Source organism: Rhamphochromis longiceps, linkage group LG1 (genome assembly GCF_057381845.1).
Source record: "Rhamphochromis longiceps isolate RC_006_pf linkage group LG1, R_longiceps_female_GT1.1, whole genome shotgun sequence".
Lineage (NCBI taxonomy): Eukaryota > Metazoa > Chordata > Actinopteri > Cichliformes > Cichlidae > Rhamphochromis > Rhamphochromis longiceps.
Genome location: NC_140557.1, coordinates 812,821 through 826,299, shown reverse-complemented (window position 1 = coordinate 826,299; position 13,479 = coordinate 812,821). Strand labels below are relative to the sequence as shown.

Sequence of the window (13,479 nt, the reverse complement as noted above, 5' to 3'; positions counted from 1 at the left end):
GAAAGTAGTTGTGTAAACATCAAATATCTGCTCGGTTTATCAAGATATCCCATATTTGCAAAAGTGCTTCGACGTTTTCAGAGGCGTCTGCTACCCACCAGCTCGACAGCTAGCCGGGAGCTCGAGGATTACTGATGCGGCCGAGAACGGCACAACTCCCGGCACATCATTTTCAGATCACCGCGGAGTTTCGCTGCTCGGGTTAAACGTAATATATAAGTCACTTAGACAACCTAAAAATGTTATTGTTGGGCTTTTTTCAGTGTTTTGTTTGTTCGTGAGTAAATCGGTTTGGCTGAGATTAAAGTTATTAGATTAGATAAAATAAAACTTTATTAATCCCCCGGGTGGGTTCCTCCTTGGTTTTCACACAGCTGACTAAACGTCAAACAGAAAACTTATTAAACAGAAGTATGAGACAGTCGAGAATTTACACCAGTGTCTGGTTATATTTTAGATAGCAAGAAGCAGACGGCCGAGTTTATTAAACTCCACCGAGACAGCGGTGACGCTAATCAGAACTAGACCGTCCAATTTCACGCCTTTAAATTTTAAAGGCGTGTTTGTGTGTGTGTTTATACAATTGCTATTATGTTTGCACTTTATGTGTAATGTTACTGACTGCAGAGATCAGTAAGATGTGTGTATTTTTTATTTATTAGTTTTATTTATTTAATATTATTTTTTAATTGAATGACTGTCTAGTAGTTCACAGATGTCGAAAAACTGAGTGTGGTAAAGCCACTGATTTTGTTTATGTATATTTCTGCAATCTGCACATTGTACTGACTTTCATTTTAATGTTTACACCAGGGTTCCTTGTCAGCACTTTATGCTCAGATGTTTGTAAGCTAAAAATAAACTATTGTGTATGTTCAAATATACTGTTGTGATTGAAGAAGTTAAATAAAAATGTCAGTCATCAATTCATGCATCACCTCATGTCATCATAACAGAGGTCTGTCTTCCAGGAAAGAACAGTTTAAAATTAATGTAATATAGTATTGGCCATACTATATGATGTATTGCTTGTCTTTGTTTAATAATACAGAAGACAAAGACCTTAAAAAATAATCGCATATCGCATCGCAATCGCAATATTGGGGCAAAAAATCGCAATTAGATTATTTTCCATAATCGTTCAGCCCTAGCCTAAAATCAGACTAATGTTTTCCTCTCAGGTCACACTGAGGGAAACGTTCACATTCAAACATTGAATGATTCGATTCATTTTCATTGTTACTGGTTTTCATGTGTACGGTGACGGAGTGACGTTTCCAGATGAGTGAGCCCACACGCTCAGGGAAAGGCTTCATGTCTGTCCCTAAACGTGCACGAAACACAAATCCGGACCTTCGATGTGACCTGCAGAGCCTGAACCATGAAATAACGGAAATAATCATTTTAGTTTGCATCATACTTGCTATGGTGGCAGGAACTGTTGCTTAAAGCTGTGAGTTGTTACTGAAACTGCACATCCACTGACTTTACTTCCTGTTAAACTTATTTTTATATTATTTTGTGCTTTTTGAATTTCCAGGGGGAATAAAAGCTAGTGAGGCTACTTCTGCGCTCACATTTGATGCGTGCTGAGTCAGGACTGCTGCACGGAGGATCCTCATTTCAGCAGATTCAAATTAGGAAGCGTCATCAGTGACAGCAGCTTGGCGGAGAGAGGGAAGCAAACCGCCATCTTTTACTTACACAGCTCTGATTTTAAGGCTGTATCACCCCTACACTGGTACAACAAGGTACACATAGTACTTACAGTAGCTTCCTCTAGCTTTAAAGTTCAGTATCAGAAAATAAATACAAATAGAAATGAGGTTGAATATTAACTGAATAGAAAAGCCTGCTATTGTACATGTACAACAAAACTGTGGGCGCTCCACGCCGTGTGTGTTGGAATAAATAACAGATCAGGTAAATGAAGCTAAAACTTTGAACACATTTGACAAATTCAAGTCTCTCAGGTTCAGGTGAGTTTCCTCCCACAGCCCGCAGGTGTGCATGTTTGGAAGCTTTTTGGCTGTTAAACAGTTAAAGAATAATTTGCACAGAAACGTCTGAAAGTGGACGCAAAGCGCCGTTTCTGCACGGGTCCTCTGAGTATGGCGGAGGTTGACGCTGAAAAGCGAAGGTTCTTGATTTTCTGGAAACCTAGCAGACTCAGAACCAAACGGCTCGTCTTCGGACGGCAGATGTGCTTCCAGATGTTCCGAGGTGATCTCGCTTCACGGTGGACGTTTCTGCTCTGCTGCCTGCAGATACAAACGGGCTCTGAGGATTTAACGAAGAACAAAACGAGCAGCAGACAGAAGACCTGCAGACGCAGACACCTTCACAGCGAATCCACATAAATCAACTGGGTCACGTGACTCCATCTTTAAATGCAAACATCATGTTTTTCTGAGCAGAGCGACTAACTCTCAGTTGGCTCTCTGAACCGGAGGTGACGGATGGATCTTCAGCACTCTGAGAGCACTCTCCATCCCTCCGTGAAGCCTTTTTAAACCCTTTCTCTGGTTTTTCCAGCCCATCTCCTCCTAATTAATAAGAGCAGGAGAGCCTGTTTTATCAGCATTCACTCACTCCACTCGTCTGAGGGAGGAGGAGGGGGGGTCACGCGAGAGCAGGAGGAATCTTAAAGAACTACTGAGCGATAGCAGTGATGAGGAGTCCTCCTCTTCCTCTCACCTTTTCTTTTTTACTCCTCTTTCCTGGACAAACCTGGGACCAAGCGGCAGCAGCAAGGGTCATATCTTTTTAATTATCTTTGCCGCCTTTGATTAATTATTCGCCGTGACAACAGCACGTCGGTAATGCTTTTCACCTGCCGCCGCTGACTGACGGCCCCTCTGTTGAACTCTAAAGCAAACAGCTGCTGCCATGATCGCCTAGCAACGGCCCGTGATGGATGAGGAGCAGAGACGGATGGCCACAATAAATCAGCACGTCTGCCTCGGTGCTATAGAAACCTGGGAGGAGAGGGAGCGACGGAGGGCAGGGGAGGAGGCGGCGCTCCAAAAAACACTGGAAGGAGCAGCGAGGAGGATCCACGGAGGCTACGTGCTGACTTCCTCTCTCACCGAAAACTCTCGCGGGGTTAGCGGTGAATCTACAGAAGCGGCCAGGAGGTGGCCGAGCCCACAGCCTGAACCCGGGGACCAATCAGAGCCTACAGAGACAGGACGCAAACAATACAGCCAGGCATCCAGGATTGGAAACACACACACTCAAATGGGCCTGCTGGTGCTTCTGTCCTCCCGCTCCAGAGTAGCTCAAGTCTGCAGTATCCATGTGACCGTGGCGATATACCCCAGTAACAAGTGAATCACCCACCAGTCAAAGCACTTTAGACTGACATTCACTTCAAGCTCTTTATCTAGCTCTCGTCCATTAGCAGCTTCACAGTCTCCAGCTAACCCACCCAGCTCGTGTTTGGACTGGAAGTCGGAGAACCCAGAGAACCGCCACGTGGAGAACATGCAGCCTTGCATTAGGTCGCAGTGTCCAATCACAATCGTGACTGCTGTGGTTGCTCACACCTTTAATCTCGCTCTTCCTGTAGTTCATATACACCCCCCCACCCCCGCGTGTCGGGTTACAGCTCTGCAGGCATCCAGTCTAAATAATGTAACAGTGATGAATGAGGGGCCAGATTCATATCCATCAACAGGCTCTTTTTAAGGAGCATCCATCTTCTTCCTGTAAGGCCTCCCTTTGAATCAGAGGACAGGCTCTGTGTGTGTGTGTTGGACACACACACACACACACACACACACACACACACACACACACACACACACACACACACACACACACAGAGGTTTACGTAGCTACAAGCTGTAATTATTCATGATGTTCAATAAGAACACAAGCACGTAAAACAGCGTTTAACGTTTCTGTTTCCTCTCTGATCACCACAAGAGGAATCAAACCCTCCTCCTCCTCTCCTGGAGGAGATCTCCGCCCTACTCTAACACACACACACACGAGGCCTGGCAAGGCCGTGTTTGATAAATGACACACGTCACTGTGTCAGGAGAGAAGGGCGGGTCTGTGATGTATGGAGCGGACGACGAGAGGGGGAAATCGACTGTTTGGCAGCGACACACCACTCGGCTCTCAGAGGCCTCCGAATACATGCAACACACACACACACACACACACACACACACACACACACACACACACACACACACACATACCTGTACACGGTCTCTGCAGGAAAATCACACTTTTGTGTTTTAAGCTGAAATCTAAGTTTGCATCATTTCAGAACCAGAGAAACACTTTGGACCCGACTGAATTTTACCCATGATGCACCCTGATTATTCACATGCAGATTTATGTGTGTCTGAAAGTAGCTGCTGATGCCACAGACCACGCTACCTTTAGTCAGCACCATCCAGTGCTGGCAGTCCAGGACGCAACTGTTCAGGTGTAATCCGGATAAAAATGATGCTTCCATGGAAAACGTCAAATGGCCTGTATTTGTATAGTGCTTTACTTAGTCCCAATGGACCCCAAAGCACTTTACACTACATTCAGTCATTCACCCATTCACACACAGGTGATGGCAGCTACATTGTAGCCACAGCCACCCTGGGGCGCACTGACAGAGGCGAGGCTGCTGGACACTGGCGCCACCGGGCCCTCTGACCACCACCAGTAGGCAACGGGTGAAGTGTCTTGCCCAAGGACACAACAACCGAGACTGTCGGAGCCGGGGCTCGAACCGGCAACCTTCCAATTACAAGGCGAACTCCCAACTCTTGAGCCACGATTGCTCAAAGAGTCAATCTGCCCCAGGTACAGACTTTAAGGATTCAAGAAATCTGGATCATCTGTACTTTCAATGCCAGTGGCACCAAAACTAACAAAATGAATTATAAATTATAAAACCAAGCACACCATTGTTTTTCTTGTGACATTACCAATAAGTGTGATGTGTCACATGGCCCTCTTCCTATTGGAAAAACGAAAGTTGTATCCAAGATGGCCGACTTCTAAATGGCCACCATGGTCACCACCCATCTTGAGGAGTTTGCCTCCTCACATATACTAATGTGCCACAAACAGGACTTTAATATCACCAACCATTCCCATGTTATTACGGTGTATCCATATAAATGGCCCACCCTGTACAGTCATTATGTCTGCTATGTGGGTATCAAACTCAACTGCTGTGATCACATTTAAACTCTTACTTCATAACCTTGATTTTACCATACAGCTCACAGTTTGTGGTATCTTACATTTATCTATGAACTGTAAGTACAGAGCATCATAAATAAACTGACAAATGTATGAAAACAGTTATCATGTACAAAGTCGTTTGATACACTTCCAGTTTTTATTTCATTTTTCCTGTTACGTAGTCTGGATCCAGTCCTCTGCTGGGATCAGGACTGATATTAATCCTGATCCTGCTGAAACGCAGAGAACAACTCCGACTGGATCCAGTTTGATCTTCTACGATCACATAATCCTGGTCTTCCTGTGAACGACCAGATTTCTGGATTTGGTTTCACTGGATTTGAACACTGGGCGCTGGATTTAGGGTTAGTGAATCCAAGGGTGACGAAAATATTCAAGACTAAAAGTCACATTTGACTTCTACAAACCGAGCATGGCCAACACGTCTGCAGTTTTTGTGAAGCTGGTTTTCCAGCATTCAGTTGAAGCCCAGCATCACGTGTGTGTGGGGTGGGGGGCTGCTGGTTGTATCAGGTGTTTATCTATGCAGCTGACTTTTTTTTCATTGACACAGAAGAAGAAGAAGAAGAAGAAGAAGAAGAAGAAGAGTTCATTGAGAATTAAAGGTGGAGAAGCTGCTGGTGGATGTGGGCAGGCAGGCGGGGTAGGGGGGTATCAATCGCAGGCGGGGAGGGGGTGGGGGTATCAATCACAGTCCTGTTTGGCAACAGAGATGCTAGTATTTCAAATAAAACAGGCAAACGCAGACAAATGGCCTGAACACGGGGCTGTAACCTGAACCCAAACTCTGGCTTTGTCTCGCTTTTTTCCTGGCTCGCCGTCTTCCCCCTGCCTCTTTTCTCTCTGGCAGCCGAGGTGGCTGACATCTGCAGAGTGCATTTAAAGAGAAAAAAATGTGTCAGAGGAGTGTGATGCACTCTTTTGCACCCCCCCACACACACACACGGCCCCCCTTGCTCGGTTTCATTAGCTCACTGGCAGGGTGGCACTTCTCAAGCTCATTACTGAGGAAGGATTTATGGCGCGGCAGCCAGTGGCGGAGAAAAGGCATCTGTCAATAATTGCAGGGAGCAGCAACTCCCATCTCCACCAGCTTTGAAATCTCATTAGGTATGCAGTTATCAGGCATAAAGATCAAAAACATTACTCAGCTCCGACAGAAACCGACCAAGAAACATTAATTAGCAACAGGCCCTCACAGTAGAAAATAAAACAGCCTTCCTCCTCCTCGCCCCCTCCCTGCGTTCAGCATGGACGACTCTCTCTCTCTCACCTGCCTCCACTCACACACACACACACACACACACACACACACACACACACACACACACACACACACACACACAGACACACACACGCACACACACACGCACGAACGCACACGCACGCACACACACAAACACACACACACACACACACACACACACACACACACACACACACACACGCACACGCACACGCACACACACAAACACACACACAAACACACACACACGCACACGCACACACACACACTCATCTGCTCCATGCAGATCGTTGTGTGTGGCGCTCTGAGCGTACAGTGGGGTTTTCTGGGATGTTGAATGGTTAAAAACTAAAAAAAAAAAAGAAGCAGAGCCCGAAGACAAACCCGCAAACAGGAAGTGATCAGCTACTCTGGACCAAAACTGGCCGTCTGTGAACGACCCAAGCTTCATCCTCAGAGAGGATGCGAAACACTGCGTGGTGGAGACACTGTCGGACAAAGAAACTGTATCCACAGCCTGGAATCACTCTTAAAGGGACGAAACTGGAATAACAATGATCGGACGTCCTCCACAGCTGCTGATCTGTTCTGGGACGAAATCTGAAAGAGTACAGATTTCTGTTTGATGGAGGATCAAAGCCCTCCAACAAGGTAAGAAAGTAAAACTCGCAGCAGGTTCACCTTTGCCCTCTGACCTGATTGCAGGTTAAAGCTCAATAAATTTGATATATTAATAAGTTTAAAGTTAAATAAAGTTCTGCTGCACTTTTCCTGCCTGCTTTCAGCTCAGTGCTGGCTCACAAACACGGCACTCAGATCAAAACTTTCAGAGGCTCTGATCTGTGTGTGTCTGTGGACTGAAGAGGAAGGCCCTGTCAGCCTGAGGAGGATGTCAGCTTAGGCTGGCCCTGATTACCAGACCTTCAGACGGGTCCTCGCTGCCGGCTCTCCTGCCTTTCATCACACTCACGCACGCACGCACACACAGACTGATGGCTGCCAGTCTCGTCTGGGTTAGGCCAAAGCCTCCGTGGGAAAGCGAAGGACACACACATTTCGCAGACATAAAGGGAACCCCCACTGAGGGTAAGAAGAAACCAGACCTGGAGCTGAGCCCAGATGACACTCAAAACAGACACACACACACACACACACACACACACACACACACACACACACACACACACACACACACACACACACCTTGTCTCAACACTAACTCATCCTCCAACTGGGCCTCTCGTCTCTCGATGTGTCTCCTGAGCATGACAGGAAGTCTAACGGGCCGTAAAAATAAAGGCAGCAGTTGGAGAGGAACGGCCGAGCTTCTTAAAGAGACTCAAAGCATCATTCAGAGTTTGAGGGAAATGATGACGATGATTAGGAACCCTCTGTGATGAAGAGCGTGGGAGCAAAGAAAATCTCAAAGCAGGCTGTGTAGCTGTCTCAGTAATAATCTGTGAGACCAGTGTGTGTGTGTGTGTGTCACAGAAACCTTGTTTATCCTGAACACACACACACACACCTGCCATTCTTCCCTCCGTCACGTCTTCTCTGTGTCGCTTCAAGAATGAAAACGATTTCCCTTTAAACACACACTGCTGATGTTTTAGCTGCTGTTGTTCTGACTCCCCCCCCCCCCCCCCCCCCCCACACACACACACACACACACACACCAGGGTGTTTGGAGAGGAAGAGGAGGTGAGCAGGGAGCAGACAGACAGAGGAGAGGGGGGAGAAGAAATGAGGAGGAGCGGATGCAGCCTTGTGAGCCAATTTAAGAAATAACTGCTGATGCATCAGCTATCGACTGTTTGAGCGCTCGTGATAACGCTCAAGGCGAAACTGGGAGCGAATGACAGCATCAACTGCCGGCAATAAAGTGCAGAGCGCCAGACCAAGGGAGGCTAATTGACAGCTGTCAACCTAATGGGAGCCGTGACGGAGGATTGTGAGAGAGAAGGAGAAGAAACACTGTTTAGAAACCATCAGCCACTTATCCTGGAGGAATGGGGGGGACCCCCCGTGACTGTCGTTTGTCTGCTCGCCGGCTTCTTCGTTCCTTTCTGCTTCCTCCCGCCTGTGCGCATAATCTGCTTTACAGTGTCAATGGCTTCCTGTCCGTCCTTGTGATCCAATATTTAACTACGGTACAATCACAGCATCCGCCAGCTTCAAACGCTTCATTAAGGGGCCGAGTTTAACCGCAGCGGGTCACAGACGACGGCCTTGGTGTTCCAGCCTCACGCTGAACGAGCTTCAGAGACCGTGGCGTATTCCCGTACACGTCTCTGACCTCACAGCTCATCTGACCTCATATATTTACTCCAGATAAAGATCAAATTTTAGGGCTACGTCTCTGAGTCTGAGAACCACAAAAACACCAAACCTGCTTTGCTTTGGGTCCTTCTCTTTGTGCACAACACATCATTTCCTTATTTTTCCGGAAATGTGCTTTTTATTTTTCAGGTAAACTTCTAAGTTCTCCGCCTGAAACTGATGGTGTCACGATGGTGACACTTCCTGTTTGGTTTCAGATGTGTCCTCTCAGCTGAGATCCACTCACATTCACCATAAGACAGACACTATCTCTGCCTTTAAGATTGAAACTTTCCTTTTTGCTAAAGCATATAGTTAGGGCTGGACCAGGTGACCCTGAATCCTCCCTTAGTTATGCTGCAATAGACGTAGGCTGCCGGGGGATTCCCATGATCCTTGTTCTGATGGATGTCTCTTTGCTTCCCATTTCTGATTGCCAGGTCTTTACTTTATAAACACCTTCAGGTGACTGTTGTTGAGATTTGAATCGAACGGTTTGTAGACGAGGTTACGTACGAGTGAGCGCCCTGCAGGCTGGGGAACCAATAATATCACAGCTTTAAGGAACCAATCACAGTGTGCGAGTCAAACAAATAATGACGTGGAAACATCGTAACGACTGTGAAACAGCGATCAAATGTCCATATGTAGCAGTTTGTAGCATTGTTACCGTGGTTACCGCCTGATTAGGGCAGGCCGGACGTGAAAAAGACCCTCAGATATCGAGTCACCAGAATAACGCTGGTTCGTGATCAGATCGTGTTTTCTTAAAAATCCTTTTACGGCCTTTTTTGAAGCTGCTGCAGATCGGCCATGTTGGAGCAGGCGGTGGAAGCCACTCCCACTTTAACTCTGTGACATCAGGAAAGTGCCGCTCGGCTGGAGACAGGCTTCCTTCCTCACATTGTTTTCTAAGACCTGCAAAAAACCAGCTCAACAGTTTGTGTTTGAGAACGCAACACTTTATTATTCTAACTGCTGCAGTCGTCCGCCGAGCCGTCGAGGACGCCGAACATCCGAGTCGTGGTATACGTCTGGCATTTTCAATTTTTTTGCTTAAAATCTAATTTTAACAAAGTCAAAAGAAGAAAACAGTCATCAGCGGTTCCAGAGATGAAGAGACCCGGAGCAGCTTCGTTTGAAGGGAAAACGTGCGTGTGGCCCGTGTTGGTTCACCGGCGACCGAACATGCAGCAGCTGAGCGCATGGGCACGAAAACGGCGCGGGGTTCTTCGTGAACATCGCCTTAACCCGAGGAAAAAGGCCGACCTCTGATACCTGAGCGTCTTCAGCAGCCATGTGTGTGTGTCTGTGTGTGCGTCTGTGTGCGTGTGTGTGCTGTTCACTAACAGGTGAAATAAATCAGAGACGAGTGGCATGTTTCTACGACTAACCAGAGCTCAAAGATCATCTGACAAACCTTGACGTGACTTTTGGAGCTCAAAAAGTCTCTGAATCGTTTCTACTGAAAGACGTCGCACACCGAGGAAAGCGCCAACCTTCCCTCCGTTTGAGCCTCACAGTGATCAGCTCACCCATAACATCACAAGTCACATGATCTTCAGCCTCATCGTCACCTGATTTTACCGAATTATGATGAAAAGCTGCAGTTTGGAAGATAATCATTAAAACTTTAAACAAACTCAACCAGCTGAACTTTAACGATGGATCTCGTTACATCACGGAGACAATGACACACTCACGCACACACACTCCTATGAACTAAGACTTGTTGTCCTCACACGAGTGTGTGTGTGTGTGTGTGAGGACTTGTAATTCAAATGTAAGACGTGTAGGCGCCTCACTGATGATGGCGTTTTTTTGTTTGGGGATAAATAACGGCGCTGTGCTGCTTGATGGTGGAACTTCCTGTGTGAGAACAATGAAGTGTGACTTTGAAGCTTGGGGACAAAAGCCCGCTGATGTCACGAGCTCTGAAAAAATAAAGCCTCCTGCTCAGGACGGTCACCTCGAATGAACCCTCACCGGCGGCGGGGTGGACGGGAGGCAAACGAGGACGGCGTACGATCATGTTGATTAAATCCAGCGATGGTGGAGAGCTAATTGGCGAGCGTGACAATGTGCGGAGCTTGTCATCTCCAATCATTAGGCCTGTCACAGATCCATCAGCTGCTCGGCTAATTAGCACAACGCTAATGAAGCTGGCAAAACAACTCCTCTTAAGACAGCTGAGCGCGCTCCGTCACCACGGCAGGAAGCGTGTGTGTGTGTGTGTCGGGTGGTGAAGGGGAGAAGAAACGGGTCTAATGTTCAGAAGAGCTCAGCAGAGACTCAAAAATGTAAACGCCAAGAAAACGGCAAGGTTTGGTTACAAAGAGAAAATGTGAGTGAGAGAAGGAGCATCAGATTCACCTCCTCACTGTGAGGCCACGCCGCTAACTGCTGCGCCACCGCGCCGCCCTGGCCTGCAGGAACAATCCTCTGAACATCCTCACACTGACACAGAAACACACAAATGTGCTTTTAGATGAGAAACATGGCGTCCAGTAAAAACAGTCTGCGCATGTGGAGCGCGTGCTGTGAGCTTGCTGTGGCGTGCACGACCAAACTTTCACCTCAGACAAGCGTGTCCTGAGCACACGTGCTGCTCAGGGAACAGATCAGCGTCACGGCGGAACACGCCGAAGGAAAAGCAGGCTCCTCGGCCCAAAACTCCGAATCATCCTCCCAGAACTCTGTCACCACACGGCAACCAGTTTGACATCACCCTCTCAAACTCAATCTTCCAAAACCGCTCAGCTCGCAGCTGCAGGACGAGGAGAGGAGGAGAGGAGAGGAGGAGAAAAAATAGGACGTGGCTGCTAGTTTGAAATGAAGCTCCTCCTTCAGCAGGCACGTTTATTCTCAAGAAAGAAATCCATCGTTTAGCTTCTGCATCCATCCGCGGCTTTAACCCCTCCCGGCATGTCCATTACCCCCCCACCCCCCAGCACTGATTGACCATAAGAGCCTCTGATGAATGTGGCTGTCAGCGTTCAGACGATTGAATCAAATATGAAGCAAAGCCTCACATCTGTAACACCACAGTGTGTGTCCGCGCTCAGCAATCCTCCAGTTAAAGCCAAACACCAAAGGTTAAAGGTCATCGTAAAATGATCTGTGATTCAGCAAGATGTTAAGCTGAGCGCTAACAACAGAACGAGGTGAGCGCTGAAGTTTGTGAGGTCGACGTGACTTCAGCCTGTCTGGGGGGAGGAGGAGGAGGAGGAGATTATTGGGAATGAACAGATCAAAAGCCCGGTCGGGTGACGGGTGATCAATCAGGCGTCAAATCAAAGATGGCGACTGTCCATTAAGCTCTTTTCCAGCATCACTCCCTCCTCGCTCTGCAGCCCGTGAACTAATCTTTACTTGGGGAGAGAAGTCTTTCCCAGAAACTGAAAGAGGAGGGAAAGAAAACAGAGGTGGAAAAATCTGAGGGCCGGGAATGACCGGCCCCCGATTATCGAGGATAAATCGACGGCCGGAGGAACAACGAGAAACTCAGAAATATGACGACACTAAAAATGAGAAAAATGTTTTAAAAATCCATCAACTAAAAAAGAACAAGATAAATCTGACTTTGTTTTCTGTCGGTTATTTGGTAATCCTCAAAAAACCCATTGGAGTCGGCAGACCCAAGGTGCTGGGTCCACACTGAGCCCGACCAAACCTTTTCCTAGAGCTCATACTGACCTTTGACCTCTGCTGGAAGCTGATGGTCACATGTGTGAAGAGCTGAAGGTTTATTCTGAAAATTCACTTCATCGAACATGCAGCCTACAGGTGTGTGTGTGTGTGTGTGTGTGTGTGTGTGTGTGTGTCAAAATAAAAATATTTTACTCAAAATAAACTCTCACACACTCCAAACACACGTTGGGTTAAAACGGTAAAAATCTGAAAAATAAATCCAGCTGTCTGTTTTTAACTAGAGATGCTGTGTGTGCGTGAGAGCGCGTGTGTGTGAGAGTGTGTGTGTATGACAGTGTGTGTGTTTGTGTTTGGAGTGTGTGTGTGAGAGAACGAGTGTGTGTGAGAGAGTGGGGAAATATTAATGAAAAGTAGCTGCTTAGCGGAGGGGGGCAAACAGCGGGGCTTACCTGCGGCGCGCCGCGGCGCTTGCTGCTTCCTCCGCGGCATGTCGGCTCAGGAGTCCGGCGGAGAGTCGCTCTGAGTCGGCGCTGATCCGAGGCAGCCCGGGGGCTCCGCGGAGCTCCGGCAATGTGCCCCCCCGCTGCTCTCAGGACTCCCGCATAGAGCGGGGAGGGTGCGTGGGGAGCGGGGGGGGGGGGGGGGGGGGGGGGGGAGGGGGGCAAAAACTGCAGAAAGGAGATTTAAAGAGGTGACGGAAGACCGGCGGGAGTCCCGGTCCGTGGCCGAGCCTCGGCGCGCCGCTCCGGCAGCAGCAGGAGGAGCAGCTCCGCCTCTTGAGTCGCCGATGAGTCCGAGCTGCAACAGGCGAGCTGCGGGGACAAAACCGGAGGACAGACCGGAGGACTGCGTCAGTCAAAGTCCGCAAACCTGCCGCGCGCGCACTGAGCGGCGCTTCGTCTCCGGTTCAAGCTCCGCGCTGAGCGGCGTCACGTAGCTCCCTCCTCCCGACCTCCTCTCTCCCTCTCTCTCCCTCTCTCCCTCTCTCTCTCTCTCTCTCTCTCTCTCACACACACACACACAAACACACACACACACTT

General features: G+C 48.1%; 1 protein-coding gene across 2 annotated transcripts in view; it reads right to left on the bottom strand.

Annotated features, from left to right (window-relative positions):
• The window catches only part of tshz3b (teashirt zinc finger homeobox 3b), a 30,773-nt gene that overhangs the window by 16,738 nt on the left and 556 nt on the right, over window positions 1–13,479 (bottom strand). For both annotated transcript variants that reach the window (XM_085379267.1, XM_085386242.1), the window contains exon 2: window positions 12,889–13,251. In XM_085379267.1, coding sequence (XP_085235393.1) covers window positions 12,889–12,928 — 40 coding nt within the window. In that variant the 5' untranslated portion in view covers window positions 12,929–13,251. The remainder of the gene's footprint in view (window positions 1–12,888; window positions 13,252–13,479) is intronic.